This window comes from Sciurus carolinensis, chromosome 5, assembly GCF_902686445.1.
Source record: "Sciurus carolinensis chromosome 5, mSciCar1.2, whole genome shotgun sequence".
Lineage (NCBI taxonomy): Eukaryota > Metazoa > Chordata > Mammalia > Rodentia > Sciuridae > Sciurus > Sciurus carolinensis.
Genome location: NC_062217.1, coordinates 41,174,433 through 41,199,700, shown reverse-complemented (window position 1 = coordinate 41,199,700; position 25,268 = coordinate 41,174,433). Strand labels below are relative to the sequence as shown.

At 43.6% G+C, this 25,268-nt stretch overlaps 1 protein-coding gene across 5 annotated transcripts in view; it reads left to right on the top strand.

Annotated features, from left to right (window-relative positions):
- Positions 1-16,802, top strand: part of Rubcnl (rubicon like autophagy enhancer) — a 47,312-nt gene extending 30,510 nt beyond the window's left edge. For 4 of the 5 annotated variants that reach the window (XM_047553649.1, XM_047553650.1, XM_047553646.1 and 1 more), the window contains exons 9-14: positions 2,654-2,718; positions 7,876-8,114; positions 8,574-8,635; positions 13,744-13,897; positions 14,595-14,685; positions 15,920-16,802. In XM_047553649.1, the coding sequence (XP_047409605.1) occupies positions 2,654-2,718; positions 7,876-8,114; positions 8,574-8,635; positions 13,744-13,897; positions 14,595-14,685; positions 15,920-16,161 (853 nt within the window). In that variant the 3' untranslated portion in view covers positions 16,162-16,802. Of the gene's footprint in view, positions 1-2,653; positions 2,719-7,875; positions 8,115-8,573; positions 8,636-13,743; positions 13,898-14,594; positions 14,686-15,884 lie in introns of all 5 variants that reach the window. The other variant, XM_047553648.1, reaches the window with a different exon arrangement.
- Positions 16,803-25,268: the final 8,466 nt, after the last annotated feature.

Here is a 25,268-nt window from a genome sequence, read left to right as displayed (position 1 = left end):
TTATTATTGTGATATGATTTGTATTCCCAGTCAATTGACTCATATTTGTTTTTGACATGATTTGGTTTCTCCTTTATTTGGCTATTCCTTTAGGCTAGCGCCTCCTGTTGCTGATTTGCATCATTGTTTTTCATCTCTTCCTCATGGAATATTTTGCTGAGAATGTTCTGTAATGCTGGCTTTCTTTTTGTAAATTCCTTTAGCTTTTGTTTATCATGGAAGGATCTTATTTCATCGTCAAATTTGAAGGTAAGTTTTGCTGGGTATAAGATTCTTGGTTGGCATCCGTTTTCTTTCAGGGCTTGGTATATGTTGTTCCAGGCCCTTCTAGCTTTTAGGGTCTGGATTGAAAAATCTGCTGATATTCTTATTGGTTTCCCTCTGAATGTAATTTGATTCTTTTCTCTCGCAGCCTTTAAAATTCTGTCTTTATTTTGTATGTTAGGTATTTTCATAATAATGTGCCTTGGTGTGGGTCTGTTGTAATTTTGTATGTTTGGAGTTCTATAAGCCTCTTGTACTTGGTTTTCCATTTCATTCTTCAGATTTGGGAAATTTTCTGTCATTATTTCATTGAATAGATTGTTCATTCCTTTGGTTTGTTTCTCTAAGCCTTCCTCAATCCCAATAATTCTTAAATTTGGCCTTTTCATGATATCCCATAATTCTTGTAGATTCTGCTCATGATTTCTTACCATCTTTTCTGTTTGGCCAACTTTGCTTTCAAGATTAAATAATTTGTCTTCAATATCTGAGGCTCTGTCTTCCAGGTGTTCTATCCTATTGGTTATGCTTTCTATGGAGTTTTTAACTTGGTTTATTGTTTCCTTCATTTCAAGTATTTCAGTTTGTTTTTTTTTCAGTATCTCTAACTCTTTATTGAAATGATCTCTTGCTACCCGTATTTGGTCTTTTAACTGTTGATTGGTGCGATCATTTAATGCCTGCATTTGCTCTTTCATCTCCTCCTTCAATGCCTGCATTTGCTTTCATCTCCTCATTAGCTTCCCTGATCGTTTTAATTACGTACATTCTGAACTCCCTTTCTGACATTTCTTCTGCTGTGCTGTCATTGGGTTTTATTGATGTAGTATCTAGGTTTGTTTGGGACATTTTCTTCCCTTGTTTTCTCATATTGGTCAGCTGTCAGTGGGACCCTGAGATATTGCAGTTTTCCGCTATTGGCTTATAGTGTCCTGGTAGATTTCCAGTGTATCACCTCCCAGCCTTCAGTAGCCTGATGTCTTGGAGGAATCTGATAAAGCAGCGCATCCGAAGAAAACTGCCCCTAGCCCCCTACTGGTTCCACGGTTTGGAACTGGCTCTGTGCGGAAAGGCTCTCACTGTGGGCCTGCACTGTGCAGCTGGCCGTGTGGGAGGAGCCCACTGCCGGAGTGTGGAAGGCTACCTTGGGAAGACTCTAGCTGCCCTGCCCGGCTCCGATAAGCCACCTCTATCTGGGCCTGCCACCGGGCCGAGCTTTACCCAGTGGGCAGACTCACCTGTGGCTCTATTTCAGTCCGAGTCTCTCAATGCCTCCCCTTCTTAACTCCTGGGTTCTGGAGCGACTGGGGGTGCAGTCACCCTCTAGGCCGCCATCTTGAATCGCCCCGTGAAGAGAGCCTGCGGCCAGAGTGGGCAGAGCCGCCTGAAGAGGTCTCTGGCTGCCCTGCCCTGATCCCAGAGGCTGCTTGCGGATCGAAGCTCTCCGTTGGTTCGGGGGCTTGTGGCTGGTTCTATGTAGAAAACCTCTCACTGGGCGGTCTGGTCTGAGAAGCTAGCCTTGAAAGGCACCTCCCACCGCAGGGGTCCAGGCTACTTGGGGAGGTCTCTGGCTGCCCTATCCTAGTCCCTGAAGCTGCTTGTGTGCCAGAGTACGCTGTGCTGCGCTGGCTCCAGGACTTGGAGCTTGTTCTGGTCAGAAAGGCTCTCACTCTGTCTTTTTCTTTAGAGAGGAATATAAGAAGGTCTCTGGAGCTGCTTGGGCAGAAGTCCTCTCTGACTCTCTAGACCTTGTGAGAGGTCACTTTTCTTTGCACGGAGTGTCTTCTCTCTACGGTTTCTCTAGGTCTTCACTAAGACATATGGACAGAGACAGCATATTTTTGCATTAGCCATTTTAGCTGACATTGAGTTACAACTGAATTTTAACCACTTTGTCTGTATTCCAAATCCCAGGTGAAATTGTGCATAGCAGTTCAATAAAAAGCACTCCCATGGAATAATTCTTCACAGAAATGTTTGATACCTTTTTCTTGCATTACTTCTTTTCATTGAATTTCTCTGGATCCATTTGTGACTTTTGCAAAGATATCATCTTTTGGTGTCCTTCTTCCTGAGCTGTCTTCCACTGTAATGTGGAGATAGACTTCTGTGCATTGGTAGTGAGAAGTTCTTAAAGACCCCTTGGTAGAATAGAAATGTGTGATTCTGACTCCTACATTAAGGAAAGAAGAGAGTTTTAAAGGGTTCTAGCTTTAAAAGATGCAGATAGTTCAATTAGAAATTTTTACTGAGTAAATCTAACTTTTTTCCCAAAGGAAGGGTGACAAAATTAAGGTCCCAAGCTTACAAACACATCATGCAGTCCATTGGTGAAAAATGTTCCATTGGCCACCTCTGAAATGTAATTTTAACCATTTTCTGTCCTCAGGAGGGAGCTGGTGATAGTGGCCCAGAATTTTTTCTGTGCTGGCTGTGGAACTCCAATAGAGCCTAGTAAGTATACATAATGGATTGCTTGTCCATTCGGCGATGATAGAGCAACCACGAGTTTGTGTGATCGACTAGGAACCAGAAGGACCAGAGTCCTAGCTGTCTCTCCATTAAGCATTTGGCTCCAGTCACATGGCTTCCCTGTTGTACCAGCTCACTCTTAGGGATTTGCGTGTCTGGATTTCTCCCTCCAGCGTCCACCCCACGCCACAACATACTTATGGCTGATTCTTTTACTTCTGTGACATCTTTGCTGAAAAATCTTGGGGTCTTCCCTGGCTGCCCTATGGAAAATGCCCAGCTTTCCATACTGGCTATAAGCAATTCCATGAATACTTTGTATTAACTGTCATTATGTTTTATTCTAGCATGTTCTTCCTAGAATACTTTGATTTCACTGATTTGTCTCATTAACTATCTCCATCACTAGATTATAATCTGCAAGGCAGTTATGTTGCAGAAGAGTGCTTGGCTCATAGCTGGTCCTCAAAGGTTTTCTGTTGACAGAATGAATGTCTTGCCAAGGAACTGGCCTGCTTTTTGGAGAGAGTTGGGGAGGTAGTGTGAGGGAATCATTTCTGGGCTGAGGCCTACAAAGTCAGGCTTCCCCCAGCTGGAAATGCAAGTTTTGCACTTGGGACTGGGAATTCCTTTCACCCAATCAGGACTGTCCCTCAAGAGATAAAAATAGAAAGCAGAAATCTGTCTGGACTTCCTCTACTCTATTGAATGACAGTGCTGACAGGCATCACAGTTACATCTTGTTTTCTTTAACTGACTCATTTACCCAGTTAGTCTAGCAGGGACCATGTCTGTTGGTTACCTGCTGTGTCCTGGTGCCTTAGTAAATATCAGAGTCATGAGTCAGAAACTAGACATGTGACTGTGAATCCCACTAACTTTTTAAGTATTTCTGAGTTTGTTTAAATACAGAGCTGTGTGTCCACAGAATCAGCACGGTGGCAAATCTTAAACAAGGTCTTACCTTCATGGAGTCCACATAATCATCAGCCACGCAAGGAAAACCAAGGGTGCTATGTGTAAGGAAAGAGAAAGGCGAGACTATTCTGGGATTTTACAGCAAAGGAACTATTTTCCCATAGTTTATAATTGGTGCATTATAATTGTACATCATGGTGAGATTGATTGTTACATATTTGTAAATGCACATGATATAACAATATAATTTGACCAATCACTCGCCAGTATTTCTCCTTTCCCTCCCCTTCTGCCTCCTCCTCTTTCCCATCCTCTACAGATCTCCCTTTGATTTTTATGAAATGTCCCCAGCCCTCACCTTTCTTTTTCTTTTTCCTCTGTAGCCTCCACATATGAAAGAAAACATAATGGCTCTTCACTTTGAGTTTGGCTTATTTTCCTTAAGATAATTGTCTCAAGTTCCATCCATTGTCCTGCAAATGACATAATTTCATTCTTCTTTGTGGCTGAGTAAAACTCCATTACAGCAAGGAAACTTAATCAGGGTTGTAGGGGGGCTGTGCTGGGAATGAAAGGTTTAAGGAAGGGATTGTCCTCTGGAAGGTGGGTGCTCAACAAGAACAGAGTGTGTGTGGCAGCTGAAAAGAAGCCCTGCGTGACTGGAGAGTGTGAATGAGAGAGAATGCATGCTGGAGAGGTAGACAGGGGCAGATCGTAGATGACTTTCACAACTATGGGCTTGGTTGTGAGTGACCTTAACAAATGGGGCTTTTCCTGCAAACCTCCTCTAGCTCTTGAGATAATTTTTTAACTTCATATTTGGAGATTATTTTAGATATGTAAAAGTATTGCAAGAATAGTAGAGAGTTCCCAAATCCCTTTCACCCAGCTTCCCCCAGTGTCTACATCTTATATAATCAGAGTGTAATTATTAAATCTGAGACATTAGCATTGGTGCAATCCCACTAATTACAGATTTTACAGATTTTTTTTCAGTCTTTTCACCACTGTCCTTTATTTTTTTGCAGAAACCATTGCAGAATATCACACTGAATTTAGTTGTCATTCTTCCAGTTTCACAATCTGAATGTGACATTTCACCCTTTACTATTGCAACATATCCTAAAAATGAGGATGATAAACAATTGTCACACCAAAACAAATAATAAAAAATATTGTCAGCTAATAATCCATTTTTATTTGCTGCTCTTAAGATTTCAATTATGTCTGTTTTCCATTCAGATTTCAGTTGAATTTCACAGCATGCATTTAGTCTTCTCTCTTTAGTTAGCTGTATTCTAGAACTTCTGTACCCAATAAGGTAGTCACTTGCTCATGTGGCTATATAAAATTAAATTTAAACTTAGTAAAATTAAAGTCCAGTTCCGTACTCACACTTGCTTGACTATCACATGTAATATGTGGCTAAGGTATTGGAAAGCACAGATAGAAACCATTTCCAGAAAGTTCTATTTGGACAACCCTGTTTTAGAATATTTCCCTTCTTTTTTTCCATGTTATAAACTTTTCATGATAGAAGAGCAGTTGTCTCTTTGAGCAGGATTTCTCTTCTTCAGTGCTGTTGCCTTTGTTGTGGGGAATGTCCTGTGCCTTGTAGGATATTTTGTAGCATAACTTGCCAGTAGGAGCCCCTAGTGGTAACAAATGAAAATGTCTCCAGGTATTTCCAAAAGTCCCTGGAGGTCTGAGAGCCACAATTTGAGGACACTTTGTTCTGTTTTAATTAAAAGTCTTAGGAGACCAGAAGAAATAAGCATAATTTATTCTGTATTAGTAGTATAATACTTAGTATGTAGTCAGTGGAGTTTGATGAATGAGTGAACAGATATGGAGCGGTTAGAGTCTTTGATGTTAGGGAAAGATGAATTGCATGAGAAAAATTTATTGGTTCATTGTTTCCCATTTTCTTCTCCATTCTTGTCAAGTTTGATCAGGAATGTAGAGTGCAGAGGCCAGAAGATACCTTTTGTAGTTACTTCCTGCCATGTTTGTAGCATTTTTGTGATTTGTTGTTGTTGCTGTTGTTGATTTTTTTTTCAAATGACCCCTGAGCATAGTGCTGAGATGCTAAATAGTGTCCCTAAGCACAATAAGGTTAGGACTATACTTACAGAGAAAATGCGGTTTACAATGCTTTTGCCCTGGATTCAATGTTATGATTCAACAAAATATATTAACTACGGTGTCTTTAAACAGAAATATACATGAAATAAGGTTATAAATTGATCAGTTGCTGGAAGCGTGATTACCGGCTGCTCATAAGTGCCTGGCCTGTCTTCCCCAGGAGCAGGGGTTCAGCATTGGCGAATTCAGCACCACGGCACCTTGTGGAGCACACCAGTGCCCACGGTGAGGACCCGCTGTATTAGCTTGCTTTTAAAAATCAGCTCTCGGGTGCCCTGGGCCTGAGGGATAGTGTGGGCAGATGCAGGAGTGCCAACTCCTCCCCTTCCCTCACCAGATGCAGCCCAGGAGGAGCGGGCATGGCGGCCCAGGCCTGGATTAGAATCCTGCTTGCCTGCTTCCTGCTTGCTTCCCCTGCCTTGACTTGACTCCAGTTATTTGTGTTCTCATCAGTGAAATAAGGAGATAACAGTCCCTACCTCACACGGTTTCAAGTCTGATAGAAGGTATGTCCGATATTCAAGCCGTGTGTGGCGCAGAGGAAGTATGGGAGAAAGGTTGCTCCTGTGGCCCTTGGGCCTTGGACATTTTCCAGGCCACTCTTTGGGGACCTTACTCAGAATCTGCAGTGTGCTGGTGCTGTGGTAGCTGCTTTCCCAATCATTATTTCATTAATTCTCTCAGTGTAGGTCAGTGAGCATGTCACCTGGTATTCCCCTCAAGGCATGCTAATTGGAAAGAGGCAGGAGTCAAACCAAGGATGATAAATACCCAACTCTCCACCCGGGCTCAGTCAGACCCTAGTGTGAGGGAGGGGCACCTAGGAGACTCCAGCTGGACCGTTTTCCTCTTAGTGGAAGCGTGGGCACATTTGTCACATTCATCTCTACATCTTTCGTTTATTGATGTCTTATGAGAGGGGTTTCTTGAAAAAAGCCTGTGCGCTTCAGCAATAAAAAGTGTGAAGAGCACCAATCACTTTCACCCACTCTCCAGAAATTCTCAGCATTGGCTTTTGGTGGTCATCTAGACTGCGTATGTATGTATTATTTAAAAACAAGACTGAGACCACAGTATGTCTACCTGTAACGGGGGTGCGCCTCCTGAGACCACCCGCTCGGTCTTGGGCTGTAGCACTTCACGCTGAGAGCGCTGCACATATGCAGCAAGTCACCTTTGGATGCACTCTGTGGTTGCCCACATCCCCCAGCCCCGTTCCCAGTCTTGGAGGTACCATAGTGAGTACCTTTGTGTGTCTCCATGTGCCTGTTGGCATTTGTCTGATGGAGTCACAGAAGTGGGATTACTGCTGCACAGGTGACAGGGAAACGTGCCCAGCAATGTCCTCCTAAAAGGTCATTCCCTCAGCAGCAGGGATTTGCAGCCGCCTCCCTGCACCTCACTTGCCCTGGATCTTCTAGATGTGTGACCCTACAGAGGATAACAGAGTATCTCACTGCTTTAATGTGCATTTCCCTAACTGTTATGGAGATCATTTTATATGTCTCTATTAGTTATCTGCCTTTCTTTCCATATATGACCTGTTCCCATCCTTTGTTCAGGTTTGTATTTTTCTCTGATGTGTCAGGGAACTTTTTTGGATGCTGCTTCCTGGCATTGTATGTGCACTGCTTTAGTATTTACAAAGCACTCTTCCTGTGTGTGATCTTGAATCTAGTTCTGAGTTGCATTTTGTGGTTTCAGGACAATTGACCTGAAGAGATTCTGATCTGTCTTAAGTGTTCCTGTTAGTGGCAGGTGGAGTCTGCTCTCCCAACCTAATTTCCAGATCCCAAATGGAATGTTCTCTTTGCTACATTACAGTTTGCTTTGTGCACCTTCCTAATCCAGGAGTATTTTGGGAGGATTCTATTTTTTCAACATCCGTTCCCCACAATTTAAATTCCCAAGTCTTGCCAGAATTTTCCCAGCTGCCATGAGGTCAAGTATGGCTTTACCACCTTAAAAACAGCCATTGGAGTCTGTGAACCTTGCACAGGAATTGGAGGTAGCAGGCAGATCTGGGTGGACTTCCAGCCTTGGTGTGTGACACTAAGTCTCTGATGTGCTTGGCAGAGTTTGTGAAGAGGCTCCGGTACTGTGAATACCTGGGGAAGTATTTCTGTGACTGCTGCCACTCGTATGCAGAGTCCTGCATCCCTGCACGGATCCTGAAGATGTGGGACTTCAGGAAGTACCCTGTCAGCAATTTCTCCAAACAGCTGCTGGATAGCATATGGCACCGACCCATTTTCAATCTGCTGAGTGTCAGCCAGAACCTGTCTGCAAAAGTCAAGGAACTGGACAGGGTGAAGGTGAGCAGGTGCCTCTGCAGGGGATGTGAGCTTTGCTAAATGTCCCAAGGCAGGAAATGTACCTCTCTCTAATTTCAGGGCAATCCCAGGCAGGTCCTCTGAAAGGCCAATGAACTGTGAAGTAAATGGAGCTTGGTCTTTGTGGTCCCTCACCTACATGGGCTTCTTCCTAAGGAGCCCCATCCTGAATTTTTACACGTATACATAGTTGGTGTCTTTCTTGAGGAAAGTCCCAAAGTTGTTTAAGTTCAGGCTCCACAAAACCTGGATCCATGCAGAATCCTCTGTGGATCCGTAAACTCTGTTCTGAATCCCTGCTATAGACAGAGTTTGCTTTAAAGTCTTGTTTTCTCCAGGGGTGGCATTCCTCAGTGGTGAGAAGTAGCCTCTCACTTTGACACATACATTGCCAGTGCTGTTGACCATATCTAACTCCCCTCATTTGGCTTCTCACCTTAGGACTTCCAGGAACAGCTTTTTCATATCAAGAAGCTGTTGAAGACTTGCAGGTTTGCTGCCAGGTATGATTTTTGCCTGGGACAGTCCATGTTCCCTCCTCAGCTGCTGGTCCTCTGTGTGCCTCTGGGGACCTGCTCCCCAGTTCACAGGGCTTCTTAGCACAGTGATTACCTCATGGCTGTCCTTGGGATCGCAGACCACCTCTCAAAATTGCTAAATCAGTAGTGGAGTAAGAAGAGTGGGTCAGGATAAGAATGAAGCAACTCTAGCCAGTGGCCTTTGAGTCATTATGAGTAAATTGTGGTAGATATATATGACCTCATGTTTACACCTTGATCATGTTAAACGTGCAGTCCAGTGGTGCTAAGTCTGTGACGTTGCTGTGCTCTTATCACCACTGTCCGTCTGCAGAACTCTTTTTCTTTTGCAAACTTGAAGCTACATATGCATCAACACAATGCCCATTCCACCCTGATCCCTAGAAAATACCTTTCTGCTTTATGTCCCATTAATGTGACTACTCTCAGTGCCTCAGATAAGCGGAATCTTAGAGTGTTTGTCTTCTTGTGACTTATTTCACTTAATATAACGTCCTCAAGGTTCATCCATACTGTAGCATGTGTCAGGATTCCTTCCTTTGGGGCTGCACTTGTGGCTCAGTCACAAGGCTTGCCTACCATGTGTGAGGCACTGGGTGGGATCCTCAGCACCACGCAAAAATAAATAAAATGCAGGTATGAAAAAAAAAAAGAATATGAAAAAAAGAATTTCCTTCCTTTATAAGACTGAGCAATATTCCTGTGTGTCTATAACCATGCACTGAGGACACTTGGGTGGCTTCCCTCCTTTATGAATATTGCTGCTATGAGCGTGGGGCCTGTATAAATCCCCAGACAGAGAGGCAGGAGGCACGTCAAACCTGGGCGGGATCACAGCCTCATGATTCTCCTTCTAGAAGCCTATCCTAAACATATGCTTGCAGATATGGACAGAGGTTTTACTTTGATGTAGTTTTTAGAATACGAAATTATGTTAAAAATCTGCCAGGTGTTCAGTTATAGGATGGTACTCACACTGATACATTTCATAGGATGAAATGCCAAACGGTCAGTAAAGGTTTAGGTGTGAATTCCCTGAGAGGTTTTCCTTTTTTGTGCTTTTTAGATATACATGACAGTAGAGTGTATTTTGACATAGTAAATGTTCGTGGAGCATTATTTCCTTTTCTTGTGGTTGTGCATGATGTGCAGTTACACTGATCATTTTTGCACATATGAACATAGGAAAGTTATATCTGATTCATTCCACTCTCTTTCCTATTCCCATCGCCCCACCCTCCCTTCATTCCCCTTGTTGAATCCAATCAACTTCTATTCATCCCTCTCCCCCTTTAGTGTTAGCATCCACATATCAGTGAGAACATTGGGTCTTTGGTTTTTGGGATTGGCTTATTTCGCTTAGCCTAATACTCTCCAGTTCTATCCATTTATGAGCAAATGCCATAATTTCATTCTTCTTTATGCCTGAGTATTAGTATATACAATTGTATATACTAATTACAATTAGTATATACATTGTATATATGTATAATCTGTATGTATATAATCACATTTTCTTTATTCATTCTTCTGTGAGGGGCACTTGGGTTGTTTCCATAGCTTAGCTATTGTGAATTGAGCTGCTATGAATATTGATGTGGCACATCACTGTAGTATAGCTGATTTTAAGTCCTTTGGGTATATGCTGAGGAGTGGGATAACTCAGTCAAACAGTGGTTCCATTCCAAGCTTTGCTTTCCAGAATGGTTGCACCAATTTGCAGTCCCACCAGCAATGTATGAGTGTACCTCTTTCCCCACATCCTCGACAGCTTTTATTGTTGCTTGCTTGTGTTCATGATAATTGCCATTCTGACTGGAGTGAGATGGAATCTCATGTGGTTTCAATTTGCACTTCTCTAGTTGCTAGAGATGTTGAATACTTTTTCATGTATTCGTTGATTGATCATATTTCTTCTTCTGTGAAGTGCCTGTTCCTTCGCTCATTTATTGATAGGCTTATTTGTTTGTTTGTTTGTTTGTTTGTTTTTTTGGTGTTCAGTTTTTTGAGTTCTTTGAATACACTGGAGATTAAGGCTTTATCTGAGGATCAGGTAGCAAAGATTTTCTCCCATTCTGTGGACTTTCTCTTCACGTGTGTGTCCTGTGCTGTGAAGAATCTTTTTGGTTTGCTACGATCCAATTTATTGATCCTTGATTTACCTTTTGCACTTCAGGAGTTTTGTTGAGGAATTCAGTTCCTAATCCAACATGATGGAGAGTTGGTCCTATTTTATCTTCTAGTAGGCACAGAGTCTCTGGTCTAATGCCTATGTCCCGATCCTCTTTGATTTGGGTTTTGTGTAGGGTGAGTGATAGGGGTATAATTTTATTTGTTTTATATGAATTTCCAGTTTTACTGGCACCATTTTTGAAGGGGCTATTTTTTCCCAATGTATGTTAATGTCGCCTTTGTCTATTAGAGAGAACAGTATCTATGTGTATTTCTCTTTTGTTCTTCATGTCTATTTTGGTGCCATACAATGCCATTTTGGGGGGTACTGGGGATTGAATTCAGGTGCACTCATCCACTGAGTCACATCCCCAGCTCTATTTTGTATGTTATTTACAGACAAGGTGTCATTGAGCTGCTTAGCGCCTCGCTTTTGTGAGGCTGGCTTTGAACTGGCCATCCTGCCTCAGCCTCCAGAGCTGCTGGGATTACAGGCATGTGTCACTGTGCCTCGTCATGACATTTTTGTTACTGTAGCTCTGTAGTATGATTTAAGGTCTGGTATTGTGATACCTCCTGCCTCACTTTTCTCACTAAGGATTGCTTTGTTGCCTCTTACTTTTCGAAATGAATTTCATGACTTCCTTTTCTATTCTATGAAGAACATCATTGGAATTTTAATAGGGATTGCATTACATCTACATAGTGCTCTTGGTAATTTGGTCATTTTGAACATATTAATTCTACCTATCCAAGAACCTGGGAGATTTTTCTGTCTTTTTTTTTTTTTTTTTGCGGTACTGGGGATCAAACTCAGGACCTTATGCTTGCAAGGCAAGCACTCTACCAGCTGAGCTATCTCCTCAGCCCTGATTTTTCTGTCTTTTAAAGTTTCAATTTCCTTCTTTAGTGTTCTGTTGTTTCATTGAAGAGGTCTTTCACCTCTCTTGTTAGGATTCTCAATGATTTTTTTTTTTTTTTTTTTTTTTGAGGCTATGGTGAATGGGATGGTTTTCCTAAGTTTGCTTTTGGTTGATTCATCACTGATGTATAGGAACACAATTGATTTTTAAGTGGAAGAAGAGTCAGTGAGTCAAGGGGGTTAAGATGTTCCTTATAATAAATGAGGTCATAGGCTTTTAAAATATTTTTTTTTAGATTTATAGCTTTGTTCATGGTGATAGGTTGCTTTTGGATTTAATTTCCTTGGAAGGACTGTGTGTGTGGATCCGTGGCTGCTGGACAGGAGCCTGACGGGTTAATGCTTCTCAGGGCCTCCGTTTGTTTTCGTTCATGACATTGGCAGAACCCCCACATTCTCCCTCCTATGAAACCTTCTGGAGTAGCAATTCCATGCTTCAAATTAAAAAATTAGCAAATCTGTATGAGCAGCAGGGGGCAAGTCAGACAGCTCCTTGTCAGACTGCGTGTTACACATGTGTTCCTGGTGCCCTGAGGACACAGAGGCAGCATGGAGCTCACTCAGGGGTGGAGTGGGGGTGGGAGCAGGCAAGGCTTCCTGGGGGAAAACCCTGAGCCTGAAGGGTAAGAAGGAATGAAAAAGAGGGATCCAGAACCTTCCCCGAAGGGTGCAGCGTCGGTGAGTGCCCCATGCTGGGTGGGGAATTAAGGCCACTATGGCGTTAATAGAGTTCCAGGTGCAGCACAGACCCTGGCTGTCTTGGAAGACATTGAGCCATGCCATCACGACTGATATAGGACATTCAGGAGGAGAGCAGGTTAAGGCTCAGTTGCCTTTGGGACACTCCGGTGGCCATGACTGCTGGCACTAGGATGCCTGAGTCTTGGTCCAGTGCTGGACTCGTGACTCTGGAGTCACACACCTGTTTGTGAGCAGTCATTCTCCTGCCGGCTGAGACAACCGTCACTGGCACTGGTAGCCTTGGGATCAAGTTGGCGTGAACATTTTGATTTCATGATAATCAAGAGGTACTAGCTACGTATTTTTTTTTTTTTTTTTTTTTGTGGTGCCGGAGATTGAACCCAGGGCCTTGTGCTTGCAAGGCAAGCACTCTACCAACTGAGCTATCTCCTCAGCCCCTAGCTACGTATTTTTAAGCCTTGAAAATCAATTGTTCCAGCAGGCACAGTGGCACATACCTGTAATCCTATAGGCAGAGTCAGGAGGATCACAAGTTCAAAGTCAGTTCTGGCAGATAAGCTAGACCCCATCTCAAAATAAAAAATATAAAGGGTTGGAGATGGAACTCAGTGATACAGTAACCCTGGGTTCCATCTCCAGTATCAATCCCAAAAGTCCAAAGGCCAAATGTTTTCCCTGATAAGTGGATGATGATATGTAATAGGGGTGGGGGCTTGGGGGGTGAGAGAAGAATGGAGGGGCTTTAGATTATATAGAGGGAAATGAGAGGGAGGAGGGGGTGGGGGTATGAAAAATGGTGGAATGAAACAGACGTCACTACCCTATGTACATGTATGATTACACAAATGGTGTGAATCTATATCATGTACAACCATAGAGACGAAATGATATACCCCATTTGTGTACAGTGACTCAAAATTCAGTCTGTAAAAATAAAAAAAAATTGAAAAAAGAAAGAAAAGGAAAGAAAGAAAAATAAAATCAAGTTCTGTTTTCTCCTGGGCAACGAGAACTTGAACAACCTGCCAGAGTTGCATTTTCTGTTCATTCCTTTCTGGGAATCACATTTCATGCAATTTCAATTTCTCCCGGCCACCTAAGCACTCTTGCATTCAGTAGAGTGGTACGCAAGATTCACTGGTGTTCTCATGGCAATTTAAAAAAATTGATTAAAAAAATTTGTGGTGAGTTCTAAGTAAAAGCACGTGGCCTGTCCTTCCCATCCCTGTGTGCTGTGTGGGTGGCTTCCTGAATTCCTCTGCTTCCTCTCTGGCAGTGCATTAAAGGAGTTGGAGCAGGTTCCCAGACACTTGACTGATGAGCTCCACCTGTTCTCCCTGGAGGACCTCCTCAGGACCAAGAGAGGGCTGCTGGCACCCTGGCTCAAGGACGTTCTGAAAGCAGCCCTTGCGCACGTGGCTGACTGTGAGGTGAGGGTTTTCCTGAAGCAGGTGGGTCCCCGACCTGTTCCCATGCTAGGTAGGGCCTGTGCAGCATGCTCAGTACATGAGCCCACTAACTCCCACAAACCCAGAATGCAGTGCCCTGGATGTTGTTTACAGATGAGGAGACTGACATTCAGAGCTGTGAAGTAACAGGCCCCAATCATCCTGCTGGTTACTGCTAGAGTTGGGCTGCAAGCCAGGCCTTGTGACTTAGTCTGGGTGCTGGTGCTGCTTGGATCCCAATCTGCTTGAAGTAGCCACGTGGACTCAGGATGTAACAGAGCAGGAAGCTCTGTGTCTACATGGACTGGAGGATTCAAGTGTAGCATGGAAATGAAATGCCATCCTGTAAGAACACAAGTTTAGCACCAGGTGTGGTGGCACACGTCGGTCGTCCCAACTGAGGCAGGAGGATCCTTTGTGCCCAGGAGTTTGAGGCCAGCCTGGGCAACTAGAAGGGACACATGAATAATAAAATCATGATCTTTCTCTGCTTCAAAGTGTCTTCTTGAGAAATCGATGTATGTGCCCTTTTATGTTTCGGTTCTGATCTGTTCTTTTAGAGGCTAAAATCATAGACATTCATAAACTGACAATTATCAAGTTCTGTAATGTGGCAACTCAGTTTCTGCGTCAAGAGAAGCATTTCCAGTTCCTGACTTTCTGGTGCCTTCTTTTACAGCTCTGTCAGGGAAAGGGCTTCATTTGCGAATTTTGCCGGAGCACATCTGTCATCTTCCCTTTTCAGACGGCAACCTGTAGAAGATGTTCAGGTATTTTAATGAGTGGAGAGCACCAGCTTACTAATAGCTTAGCTTTGTTGCAAACTTCATTTAAGTTTAATGACTGAATCACAAAGTTAACTTCAGCTGCATAATAGCTTACTAACTTGGGCACAGGTATGTTTTAAAAGTACAATGATCCTAGTGTGTGGCTGTGTTGTAGGTTGGGGATGACTCAGTTTGGGGTACACAGGAGGAGTATTTGGTGGAACAGGGATGAGGTCTCTTGGGGGCTTGGAGAGAGGACACATTCCTGCCTTTGCCTGGGCCTGCCCCTGTTTTGTAATTGGATCACAGCCACTTTGAACATTGAAGTATTGTCTCCTGCTCCATTTGTGTCTTGTTGGAGGAGTTGAGGAGCTGTTATAGAGCCACATGGCCTTTACTTTTTGGTCTTTATAAAAAGACCAGAGGTGATTGATTATTCTAGGGTGTCCGTGCCCAAGGGAATCCTGTGCTCTGGATTCATGTTTTACAGGAGAGATTTTAGCAATGAGTCCCTCAGTGTGGGTGCACCCTCCTCTGAGGCCATCCCAGGGTGGTGTCTCCTATCCGTTTAAGCAGTGTTGAGGCCTGCAGGACAGTTCCCCAGCAAGAGACTCAGAGGCAGGAATCTGCATTGAAAACATCTCTATGGGAGCCATGAAGGCAGTGGGAGTGGACAGGGGAAAAGTTGAAGTGTCACGTGGTTACACTGAAGCCAAAGCCCATCCCATGGGGAATTCTGGACCTGGGGTGCCTTTCAGCCTTGTCCCAATCTGGGGACAGAGAGCTGGCTGGGTCCCGAGCTGCACAGTGACCAGTCACTTGATGCAGGCTCTTGCCAGGAAGGAGGCATGATGAATGAGGCAACTCTCCCCATTTAGGGCCACTGCCAGTGAAGTAGTGCCACCTCCCAAGGGCCATCAGCCACCAATTCTCTTAAGGGCTGGGGGAACCCGTGCCTCCATGCTTGGGAAGATCTGAGGACACTGTGTGGCATCTTCTATGTCCATCAGACCCTCTGGGCATCATATTCTTAACTTGTTGGGTAATTTATAACCCCTGTGAGTTTTAACCTGACTGATTACCTATTGCAAGACTCTGGGTTCTGATTCACACCCCTGCCTGCCTGGGAGGGGAATGAGCATTGTTCATATATGAGAAAACAAGACGGTGCGTTTGCTGACAACTGATCTTCTTGCTTGCAGCATGCAGGGCTTGCTTTCACAAACAGTGCTTCCAGTCCTCCAGGTGCCCTCGATGTGCCAGGATCACCACTCGGAGAAGACTCTTGGAAAGTTTGCCCTCTGCAGCAACATGATGACCCTGAGCATTGCGAGCCATCGTTCAACATGCCTTATGAGAAAAACGACTTGTGTCTATTACTGTCACTTCGTTTTTGGTATCAGGAATTTTAAATTTAAGGAAAATGATGGGCCAAATTCACTTCACTATGTACATACATGTACATATTTAATGTTTTAAAAATGCAGAATTCTTGTTATGAAGCATATTTTTGTTACTAGTATGTGTTTACACAGTAATATATTGGTGTGTTTACACGTGTGACATTTTTGCTGCTGCTAGGATTATTTAAGAGTTTTTTTGGACAATTCATAAGTTGTATTGTAATAGTTGTCTTTAGTTACTCTCAGAGCCTCTTGTATAAATTGTAAGTGACCAGATGAATTCCTCGGTGCCTCTTCTTTAAAGCTTGTTTGGTGAAACTGGTACTTTCAATGAACAAAAATGCAACCCAAAATCTGTTTGCTCAAGATTTTTTTCCTTCAAGAAACAGACTCCTACCTAAATGCCGTTGTGTAATCCTGTCAGCCTTCCATACCTATTACAGGTTTTGCTTCCAAAGTGCATGTGACTTAGCATGCGCATGAGGGTCCAGAGGTGCAATTAGACGTGTTTGCCTCCAGGTGGCAGTGTTGCAATGGCACACACACACACAGCCTGTTTGCCATCTCTGTTCCACATGAGTTCCTGCTAAGTCAAGGGAGACCTGGCAGTAAAACTTCATCCCTGCTCTTTGGAACATAGACACAAAATCAAGCATGGGTGTTTGAGGACTTGAGAAAACTGGGGGAAAATACTCTTAATGAACAATGTGATTCTAGTAATGACATTAAAATCACAGGTATCAATTAACAAAATTAGGTGAATCAGAAAATTTTGTGAACTTCTTTTTTGTCTCCTGCTTACATTCACCCACTTGAGAAAGGGACCCAGCCTCAGGTCCCTTCCTGGGACATCTTCAGACCAAGTGATTCTTGATGTCAGACTTGGGCGTGGTATTCCCTGGCATCCACATGTCCTGGGTAAAGTTCCTCTGAATGAGCTTCTCAAGCAGCCCAGGCAGGCAGTAAAGTGCTACAGGTTGTCCCCTACACCTGCCCAGCCCTGTGTGTGTTGTATTCAGTGAGACAATATTAAGACTATTGAAAGGCTACTGAGTGTCTTTTATCAGTCTGGTGACTTTTCATTGAGCTGTTTTCTCATCATCTCCAGTCCTTCAGCCAAAGCTGTGTTCACATTGTTCCCTTGAACCAGATTCTCTTTTAAGTAGAAATTTAGGCACATAGGGAAATAATATCAAATTTCAAGCACTGTCTCATTCTTAGCATAGCTCATATTCTGTGTTGGGAATCAAGGGTCAGAGCGGCACGTTTGTATCCCTGGGAACACCTTTCTGAGGCAAGTGTGAGTATCTCCATTTTGCAAGTATGGAAAGTGTGGCTTAGAGAGGAGAAGTAACTGGGCTGTGTTCTCCTGGTCAGTGCATATTAGGACTGGTTTTGGCATTCCAGTCTGCCTGCTTCCAAAGTTTGTGTTCCCAGCCCCAACTTCTGTGGGCTCTGTTTGAGATAATCTAAGCGGATCCTACTCTAACTCATGCTAGTCAAGCCTCTGTTGCTGGCATGGGGTGGGGTGTTTTCCCATTGTTCCCTTGTGTTAAGGGAGCTGCTGAGGCTGAGGCTTGTTTGAAGAGCCCGGACAGAAGTGATCCTCAGTATGTGTGCAGCACTCAGTAGGGGTGTGATTAATTGTGGCCTGTGTTGCTGCTTATTGAGATTTACTCATTGGTGTCTTTGCATTGAATTCCCCCTTGGCTTCTGTAAGGAGGATGAGTACTTGAGGTTTCCCATCAGATCGTCACACACATGAGGCGTCGGGTTGCAGTGCTGTGATCCTCAATGATGAATTTCTTGTCTCTACACTCGTCTCTTGGACAGTTCTGGTAAGGTGTCTCTTACAGTTGTGATTCTCACCTGTAGGAAGGGGGGAGCTATATTACTTTGAAGAAGTGGGTGTGGGGTGAGAGGGGAAGCATTCCCAAAGACATTCTGCTATGTTGACCTGGTTGGGAATTACTGGCCAGGACTTTGGATTGAGTCCAGATATCCTGCTTCCTACCTGTGTACCTCTGGTCAAGCTTCTTCGGTGGTCTGACCTCAGTTTATAAAATTGAGGAATAATAATCATATTCAGTTGTTTGAGGATTAGAAATGGAAATGAATCACCCAGGAGAGGGCCTACGACCAGCAAGATCCCAATAAGCCAAAATAATTAGATAGAGAAAGATTAAAATCTGAGCCATCTATTTTGGATATCTGCAGGTAAATTACTGTCTCTCAGTTTACAGTCCACAGTTTAAAGATTAGAACATTACCTGCTATTGTGTGTTGAATTGTGTCTCCCAAATATATCGAAGTCCTTAACTCCAGGCACCTTTTCCTGATGTATTTGGAACTAGGATCTTTTCAGAGTTAATTAAGTTAGGGTGAGGTCATACTGGATTAGGATCAGCCTTGATCCAATGACTGGTGTCCTTATAAGAAGAGGGGATTTGGTTCAAAGATCTAGATACAAAAGATACAGAGAGGGATGGAGTCAGAGACTGGGTGACATATGAACCAGCCAAGGAATAGCAAGAATTGCTGGCAGCAACTAGAAGCTGGGTGAGAGGCATGGAAGAGATTCTTCCTCAGAGCCTTTGCTATGAGAGTTTTAGGGCAAAGGTCCAAGCACCAGCAGGTCCCAAAACACTAGGTTCTGCTTCCTGTGCTAACATGCCAATCAAAGAGCAGTGGTGAAGGCAGGAAAGGCATTTACATCTGTAGAACTGAACTGGGAGACAAGGGGCCAGCCTCTTTAACCCTGTCATTGGGGATACTGACAAGAGCTTCATGTTTAAATAGAGGAAGCATTGGGACAGGCCAAGAGCTGTGTGCATAAGTAAGCAGTCTTGGTCAAACTGGTGTGGTTGATCACTATCTCAAGTCTGGTTATTTGAGGTCTGGAGAAGTCATCAATATCACTCAAAGGTGTAAGTGGGTTCCCTGAGATGATTCCTGTGTTTAGAGGGAGAACCTTGGTTCCCATGATGGACCAACAGCTCCCACTGAGGAGGGCAATCTGTGTGTAAGGTTTTGAGGTTCCTGGAATCAGGCTGAGTGTAAGTTTATGGAGCGACTGGAGGCTTCTAGGCACCACTCTGGGGATTTGAAACAGGATGCTTTATTTATTGGCAGTTGGATATCCCTGAAAATCCTGGATAACATAGTTATTTTATCTTGGTGTCTTCACCAAGCCTTGAAGGGGCAGGTTGCCAGCTTTGGATGAATACCCTTTAAATGACCATTGTCTGCTCAGGGTCTGCTTTCTGACTTTTCACTGGGTCTTCACCTCATGGAAGGGACACAGGCCTCACTGCAGCCTCTTCTGTAAGGGCACTAATCCACCTAGGAGGGTTCTGCTCTCATGACCTAATTACTTTTCCAAAGGTGTCCTGTCTCCCAATACTGTCACCTCAGAGGTGAGGATTTCAACCTGGGCATAAGTGGGGACACAAACAGTCAATCCTAGCAGCACACAGACTCCAAGAGCTCCTACCTCTACCCACTATGTCTGGACCTCCTCATATTGGAAACCAGTGAATGAGCAGAGGGAAGGCAGCTCCCTGTCCCTCAGTCACCTTCAGTTCCACTACTCTGCTCTTTGTGTAGCAACACTTTCAAAGAAGTCTGTGCTTTTGTGTTCACTTCCACGCCTCCTTTTTTCTCAACATGTTCCACTAGAGTTTTTGTCTCACCTGTCCCATCAGAATGTGCAGTTCACTAATAATGCCCTCAGGACCAAATCCAACAGTCGCTTCATTGCCTCTGTCTCAGGAATATCTGCCACAGTTACCTGCATTCTCCTTAAAAAAAAATTACCATCAAATTCCATTGTAAAAACACATAATGATAAACAGAGTAGACAGGCTAGCTACTATGAAATTCACCATGTTTTATTTATATGTACTTATTTTTAGAAATAGAGTCTCACTCTATTGCCCATGCTGGTCCCTAATTATTCCAGGCTGAGGCACTCCTGCCTCAGCCTCACAGTAGCATGGACTGGAGGCATGTACCACTCTGCCTGGCTTGAAGTTCCCCATATTTTAATAATTGCTATAATTCTTTGTAAAGTGGGATTAGAATTATTGTCAGAAATTTTCTGAGTTTTACTGTACAGAATATTTAACACGTTAAGGATGAGTTCAGTGCGCCAGCTGCATTAAAAGAAGTGATGCTTCCATTTCTCTGTCCTCTCTTGGGTACCACCTTCAACCCCAACTTTAGTGGTATGATGGTGGAGGTGCTGCCTGGTGTCCAAAGCTCCTGCTTCTCTTACTTTATGAATGACATGCAAACACTTTCCACTCTCACCGGGTGTGGTGACACAATCCTGTAATCCCAGTGGCTCAGGAGGTTGAGGCAGGAGTTCAAAGTCAACCTCGGCAAAAGTGAGGTGCTAAGCAGCTCAGTGTGACCCTGTCTGTAAAGAGAATAGAAAGTAGTGCTGGGGATGAGGCACTATTGGGGATGAGGCTCAGTGACCCTCAGGCCCCTGAGTTCAATCTCCAGTGCTCCCCCAAAACAAAAACAAAACCAAATTTCCCAAATTTCCACTATCAGGTACCTCTTTGGTAATTTCCTCTTGCCCTTTCCACGGTTTCCTCTCAAATCATCACTCAGATTCTTTTGGGACATAGTGAGTTACAGTGACCAGGTTAAGAATGAGATAGGACTTCCCCTTCCAATTCAGTGACCTGTGATAGGTTGCTAAATTTCTGGAGACTCAGGTTGGTTACTTGTACAATAATGATAACTATCTCAGCAGCGGTTGGGGTAGATTAATAATGTAATGTATGAAAAATGTCTAGCACTTTGTATATAAAACTCAGGGTTCATCCTCTGGCCTCCCAGCCCTGCTGCCCAGCCCCATGTCAGACCTTCTCCCTCACCTCTTGATTCAGTCCTGGTTTAATTCCCACATCTCAATCCCTGTCCTTCCCTCCTTCTGACCTGACCCTAGGAGTCTTCCATAAGAAGGAAATCCGTGACTCAACGTCTCCTTTCCCCCTGAGAACTTGTCTCTGGGATGTGAAGGTGATTCTTTGGCCTGAGCATCGTGAGAACACAGAGCAGAAGGTTAGCAGTCAGGAAACCCATGAGTCAAGTGGGGCTCAGACACTGCAGTAGTGCAGCTGGGGCGAGTTACCTGACCTCTCTGAGGCTTTGACATTGGATGTTGCACCGAGTTTGCAGGGCGGTGTGGGCATCGAAGTCATGTAAGTGAAAAGTTTATATAAGTGAAAGTGTCACAATGGAAATCAAACTAAAGGGGTAACTTTGAAGAGTTAGTCACTCCCTTCTGATGAAAACCTGGCCCTGGTGGTTTTCACCTCAGAGCACAAGTAAATTGCCATTGGATTCCCTCAGCCACTTTCAGGCAGCCTTTGGTCATTGTTGGAACCCAGATTGTCCACATTCAACCTATCTTCCCCCTCACCTCTGAATTAATGAATTGGGGTGGGTCGTGCACAGGTCCTATCAGGGTTGCCACATTTGGCAAAGGGAAATTCAGGTCACTCAGTTAAATTTGAACATCAGAAAAATGAGTATGATTTTACTATGAGTATGTCTTGTGTAATCCTTGTGTATTTCTGGCAAGCCTGAACTGTCCTGGAAGCTGGATGGATGCTTCTCCTTAGCTAAGTGTTCCAGGGCACTTGTCACTTCTTAGCCAGTTATTATGCCAGGGGGCTGCTCACGGTGGCCATGGCCAACTGTGCATGATGATGGCATGTGGATCTGCACAGAGTTCTCCTTGTTGGGAAGGCTGTCCTCAAGTTTTAGGTCCCTTCTCTTAACCACGTCTTCTCCTCCCCATCCTGAAGTTGATGAGCATGTGACATGGTGTCTCTGTTTTAGTTCCCAGATGGCCAAACTGGCAGGACTGATCCTAGATGCCCCCTGCCAGACCCCCACCTCTCGCCCCTCCAGGTAGCTGGTCCATGTTGGGTTTCCACACCTCCCCAGCAGTTCCCTGCAGAGAAGAAAAGCAACAACAATGGGAGGTTGGCTCCAGACATGGCAGGTTCAGTTAAGGCATAGATACTGGCTTTGCACCTCCCTGAGTTTTCTTGGTGATATCTCCTCCCCATCTGTCATGGTGAATGTGATTGGATTAAGAGATGCTGCAGATTAAGAGGCTTCTGGGTATGTCACTGAGGGTGACTTTAGGAATGTTTGGCATGTGGGATAGCACAGTCTAATGGACTGAATGCTTGGCTAGAATAACAGTTGGAAGAACAAAGAAGCAGCAGCAGATGCAAGAACCATTCTTCTTGAATGGGTTCCTGATTGCAACTGTGATCCCCTGAGGACATCAGACTCTTGACTCTTTATTCTTCCACAGCAGACCCTGCCTGTGATTCTCTGGGGAGTTAGCGGAAAGCTTTGGTCTCAGACATGGCTAGCATATTTGATCCCTCTGTGGCTTCAACCTCTTGAACAACACAGATACTGGTTCATCTAGTTCTATAGCCTGCAGAAGGCCATTGTGGGCTCCCAGCTTCTGGTTGTGTAAGCTAGTCTAATAAAGCCCCTTTCTACAATCCTGTTGATTCTTTTCCTCTAGGGAACCCTACTAATAGACCATCCATTCAGGTCTTTAATCCTTAATTGTTGTTTTTGAGCAATCTTTTTGCTCTTTCATTAGAGGGACATATAAAAGAAAAGTTATGTTCAGGCTGACTTCTTGGCAGAAATCTCAAGTTCTCAGTTTGTATGTGTGTGCATGACAGCTGAATTCTTAACTGGGACACTAAAACTTTCACTGTCTCAGAAGCACTGTTTAACAGGGTACTGCTCTGTTTGGCTGTCTAGAAAGTTCTGGTGATGGTGTGTTTTTTTTTTTTAGGACCCACATACAGAACATTGAAAAGAAATTAACTATATTGAGTTAAAACTTACATACCACAAAATAACATTTAAGTGCATTTTTAAGAAGTTTGACAAATATATATAGTCAAGTGAATACCCCTATGAAACCATGAAGCATTTCCATAATGCAACACACAATGCATTCCTCATTTATACCACAGAGGATCTAGTTAAAGAAACTGGGCTAAACTGAGTAATTTTTTACTAAACAAATTGACCAGAGTTTGTTTATTCTCATGGGGACAACATGCCTCTTTATTCAAATAAAAAGTTGGTTTTTTTTTTTTCCTACCTTTTTGATCATTTCAAAGCACAGTACTGTACTATGAGTGTCTTCCTGTTAATCCCAATTGTCTTTGTTGTCATAATGCTGCTGTGACTGTGTTTAGTCATGGAGGAGCTGGAGGGTGGGGTGGGGAAGAACATCAGGGTTCCGAACACTAGGATTTTAATCCTGGTTCTTGTATTTTCTAGTCCTGCGATGATGGGACGTGATTTAACTATTTGTGTCTCAGTTTCCTCATCTATAAAATGGGGGAGGGACTAGCACCTACCATGTGAGGGACTTGTGAAAAGTAAAAGAGTTGTAAATGTAAAATATGTAAAAGTGAGGATAATATGAGTGAGAGCTGGTGTCCTCAGCACTGGGTGTGAATTTCAGGGTTGAGAATGACCTTGTAAAGCACCAAGTACTCATGTCTGCAAGCCAATGCTGTGGAAAATAGGGAACATGACGGCACTGGAAAGAGACAAGCAGCACTTGGAGGTGCAGAAGAGCAGGTTTCCTCAGCACCAATGTGGGCCCAGTGGCGTCTTTCCCAAAGGCTGAGCATAGAACTTGTTCTCAGTATCTTTCTTACAGTACCGACGGGGTTTCCAGGCTTTCTTGATTTCACCCTCTTCCTCCAGGCAGGTCTCATTCCTGCCACAGCTGCTGGGCCAGCATGATTACAGAGGCAAAACTAGCAGGTTGCAGCTATTAACAGACATGAAAAGAAAATCATAGGATGGAAATGCCACGTTACCAAGAGCAAATGGTCACAGTCAACTCCTCCCTTTCCCAAGGTCTGTCCAGGCTACAAGTTTAAAATTCTTTTAGCTCTGTTTTCCTCTCCCATTCTCAGAGTAAATCAGTCTTAAAGTTACCAGCATTATCCATGCCAGTAACTGAAAGCTGTGCTGTCCTGAATTTCCCCTGCCAGGTTAGTTAGTTCCTTGTTTTCCAATGCATCCTCAAGAGTGTCAGGCATGAGCAGATGTAGTGAAGTTCTCAGTACCAATTTCAGTTTTGGTTAGCCTTATTTGGTGCTATAACCACAATACCAACAAGAACAACAAAGGGACAAAAACTTTATGTGAATTGGGAATTCGGAGGTTACCTTTGGTAGAGAGCCTAAAACATTGTTTGAGCCCAACATGAGGCAGCACATCATGGGGCAAGGGCCAAAAGCAAAGGAAAGTTGCTGCTTCATGGTAACATGGGAGCAGAAAAGTGGAAGGAGACACAGAGAAGATGCACCTCCTCAGGGCATTACTCCAGTGACCACCTCCTCTAGTCACGTTCCACCTGCCTTCAGTTTACACCCAATTAGTTCATTGAAAAAAGAAGGATCTGATTTGGTATAGCTCTTGCAAATCAGTCATTTTCCCATTGAACATTCATGTTTTAACACAGCAGCTTTTGGGAAACACCTCATATTTAAAGCATAAAAGGCTGTACGCCTCTCTGCTCCAGACATTGGGGCAGGGGATCATGTATTCCCTCCAAGTCTGAGCCACTTAGAGAGAACTTGTTACTCTCATAAGAGTAATAGAAAATGGAGTAGTACACCTGAAGAACAGAACCCACAAATTACAATTGTTATGAATTAAAGCACTTTTTGGAAAAGCATGAACTACCCCAAGGACATCAACGTTCGAGGACCCAATGACAATTAGGAAGTTATGTTCTTAATTTTAAAATCTCCAAAGTGATATCTGAATATAGACGATATCACTGGAGAATTCTACTGCACAATTAAAGATGACTCAGTGCAATCCTATACAATCACATCTGGGAAGGAGCAAAGCAGGGAGCAATTCACAAATTATTGTATCAGCCTGGCATTACCAGATCATTAAACCAGAAAAGATGGTGCCAAAATAAAACAATGGAAGAAACTCAAAATTAACTGGTCAAACTCCATCAAGAATAAAAATGGAAATTCCTATGCAAGAAAGGTTGAAAAATGACATGACAAAATGCAATACCTAAAAATAAAAAACCTTCAAAAAACAGGAATAGATAGTGATATGGGTTGAATTATATCC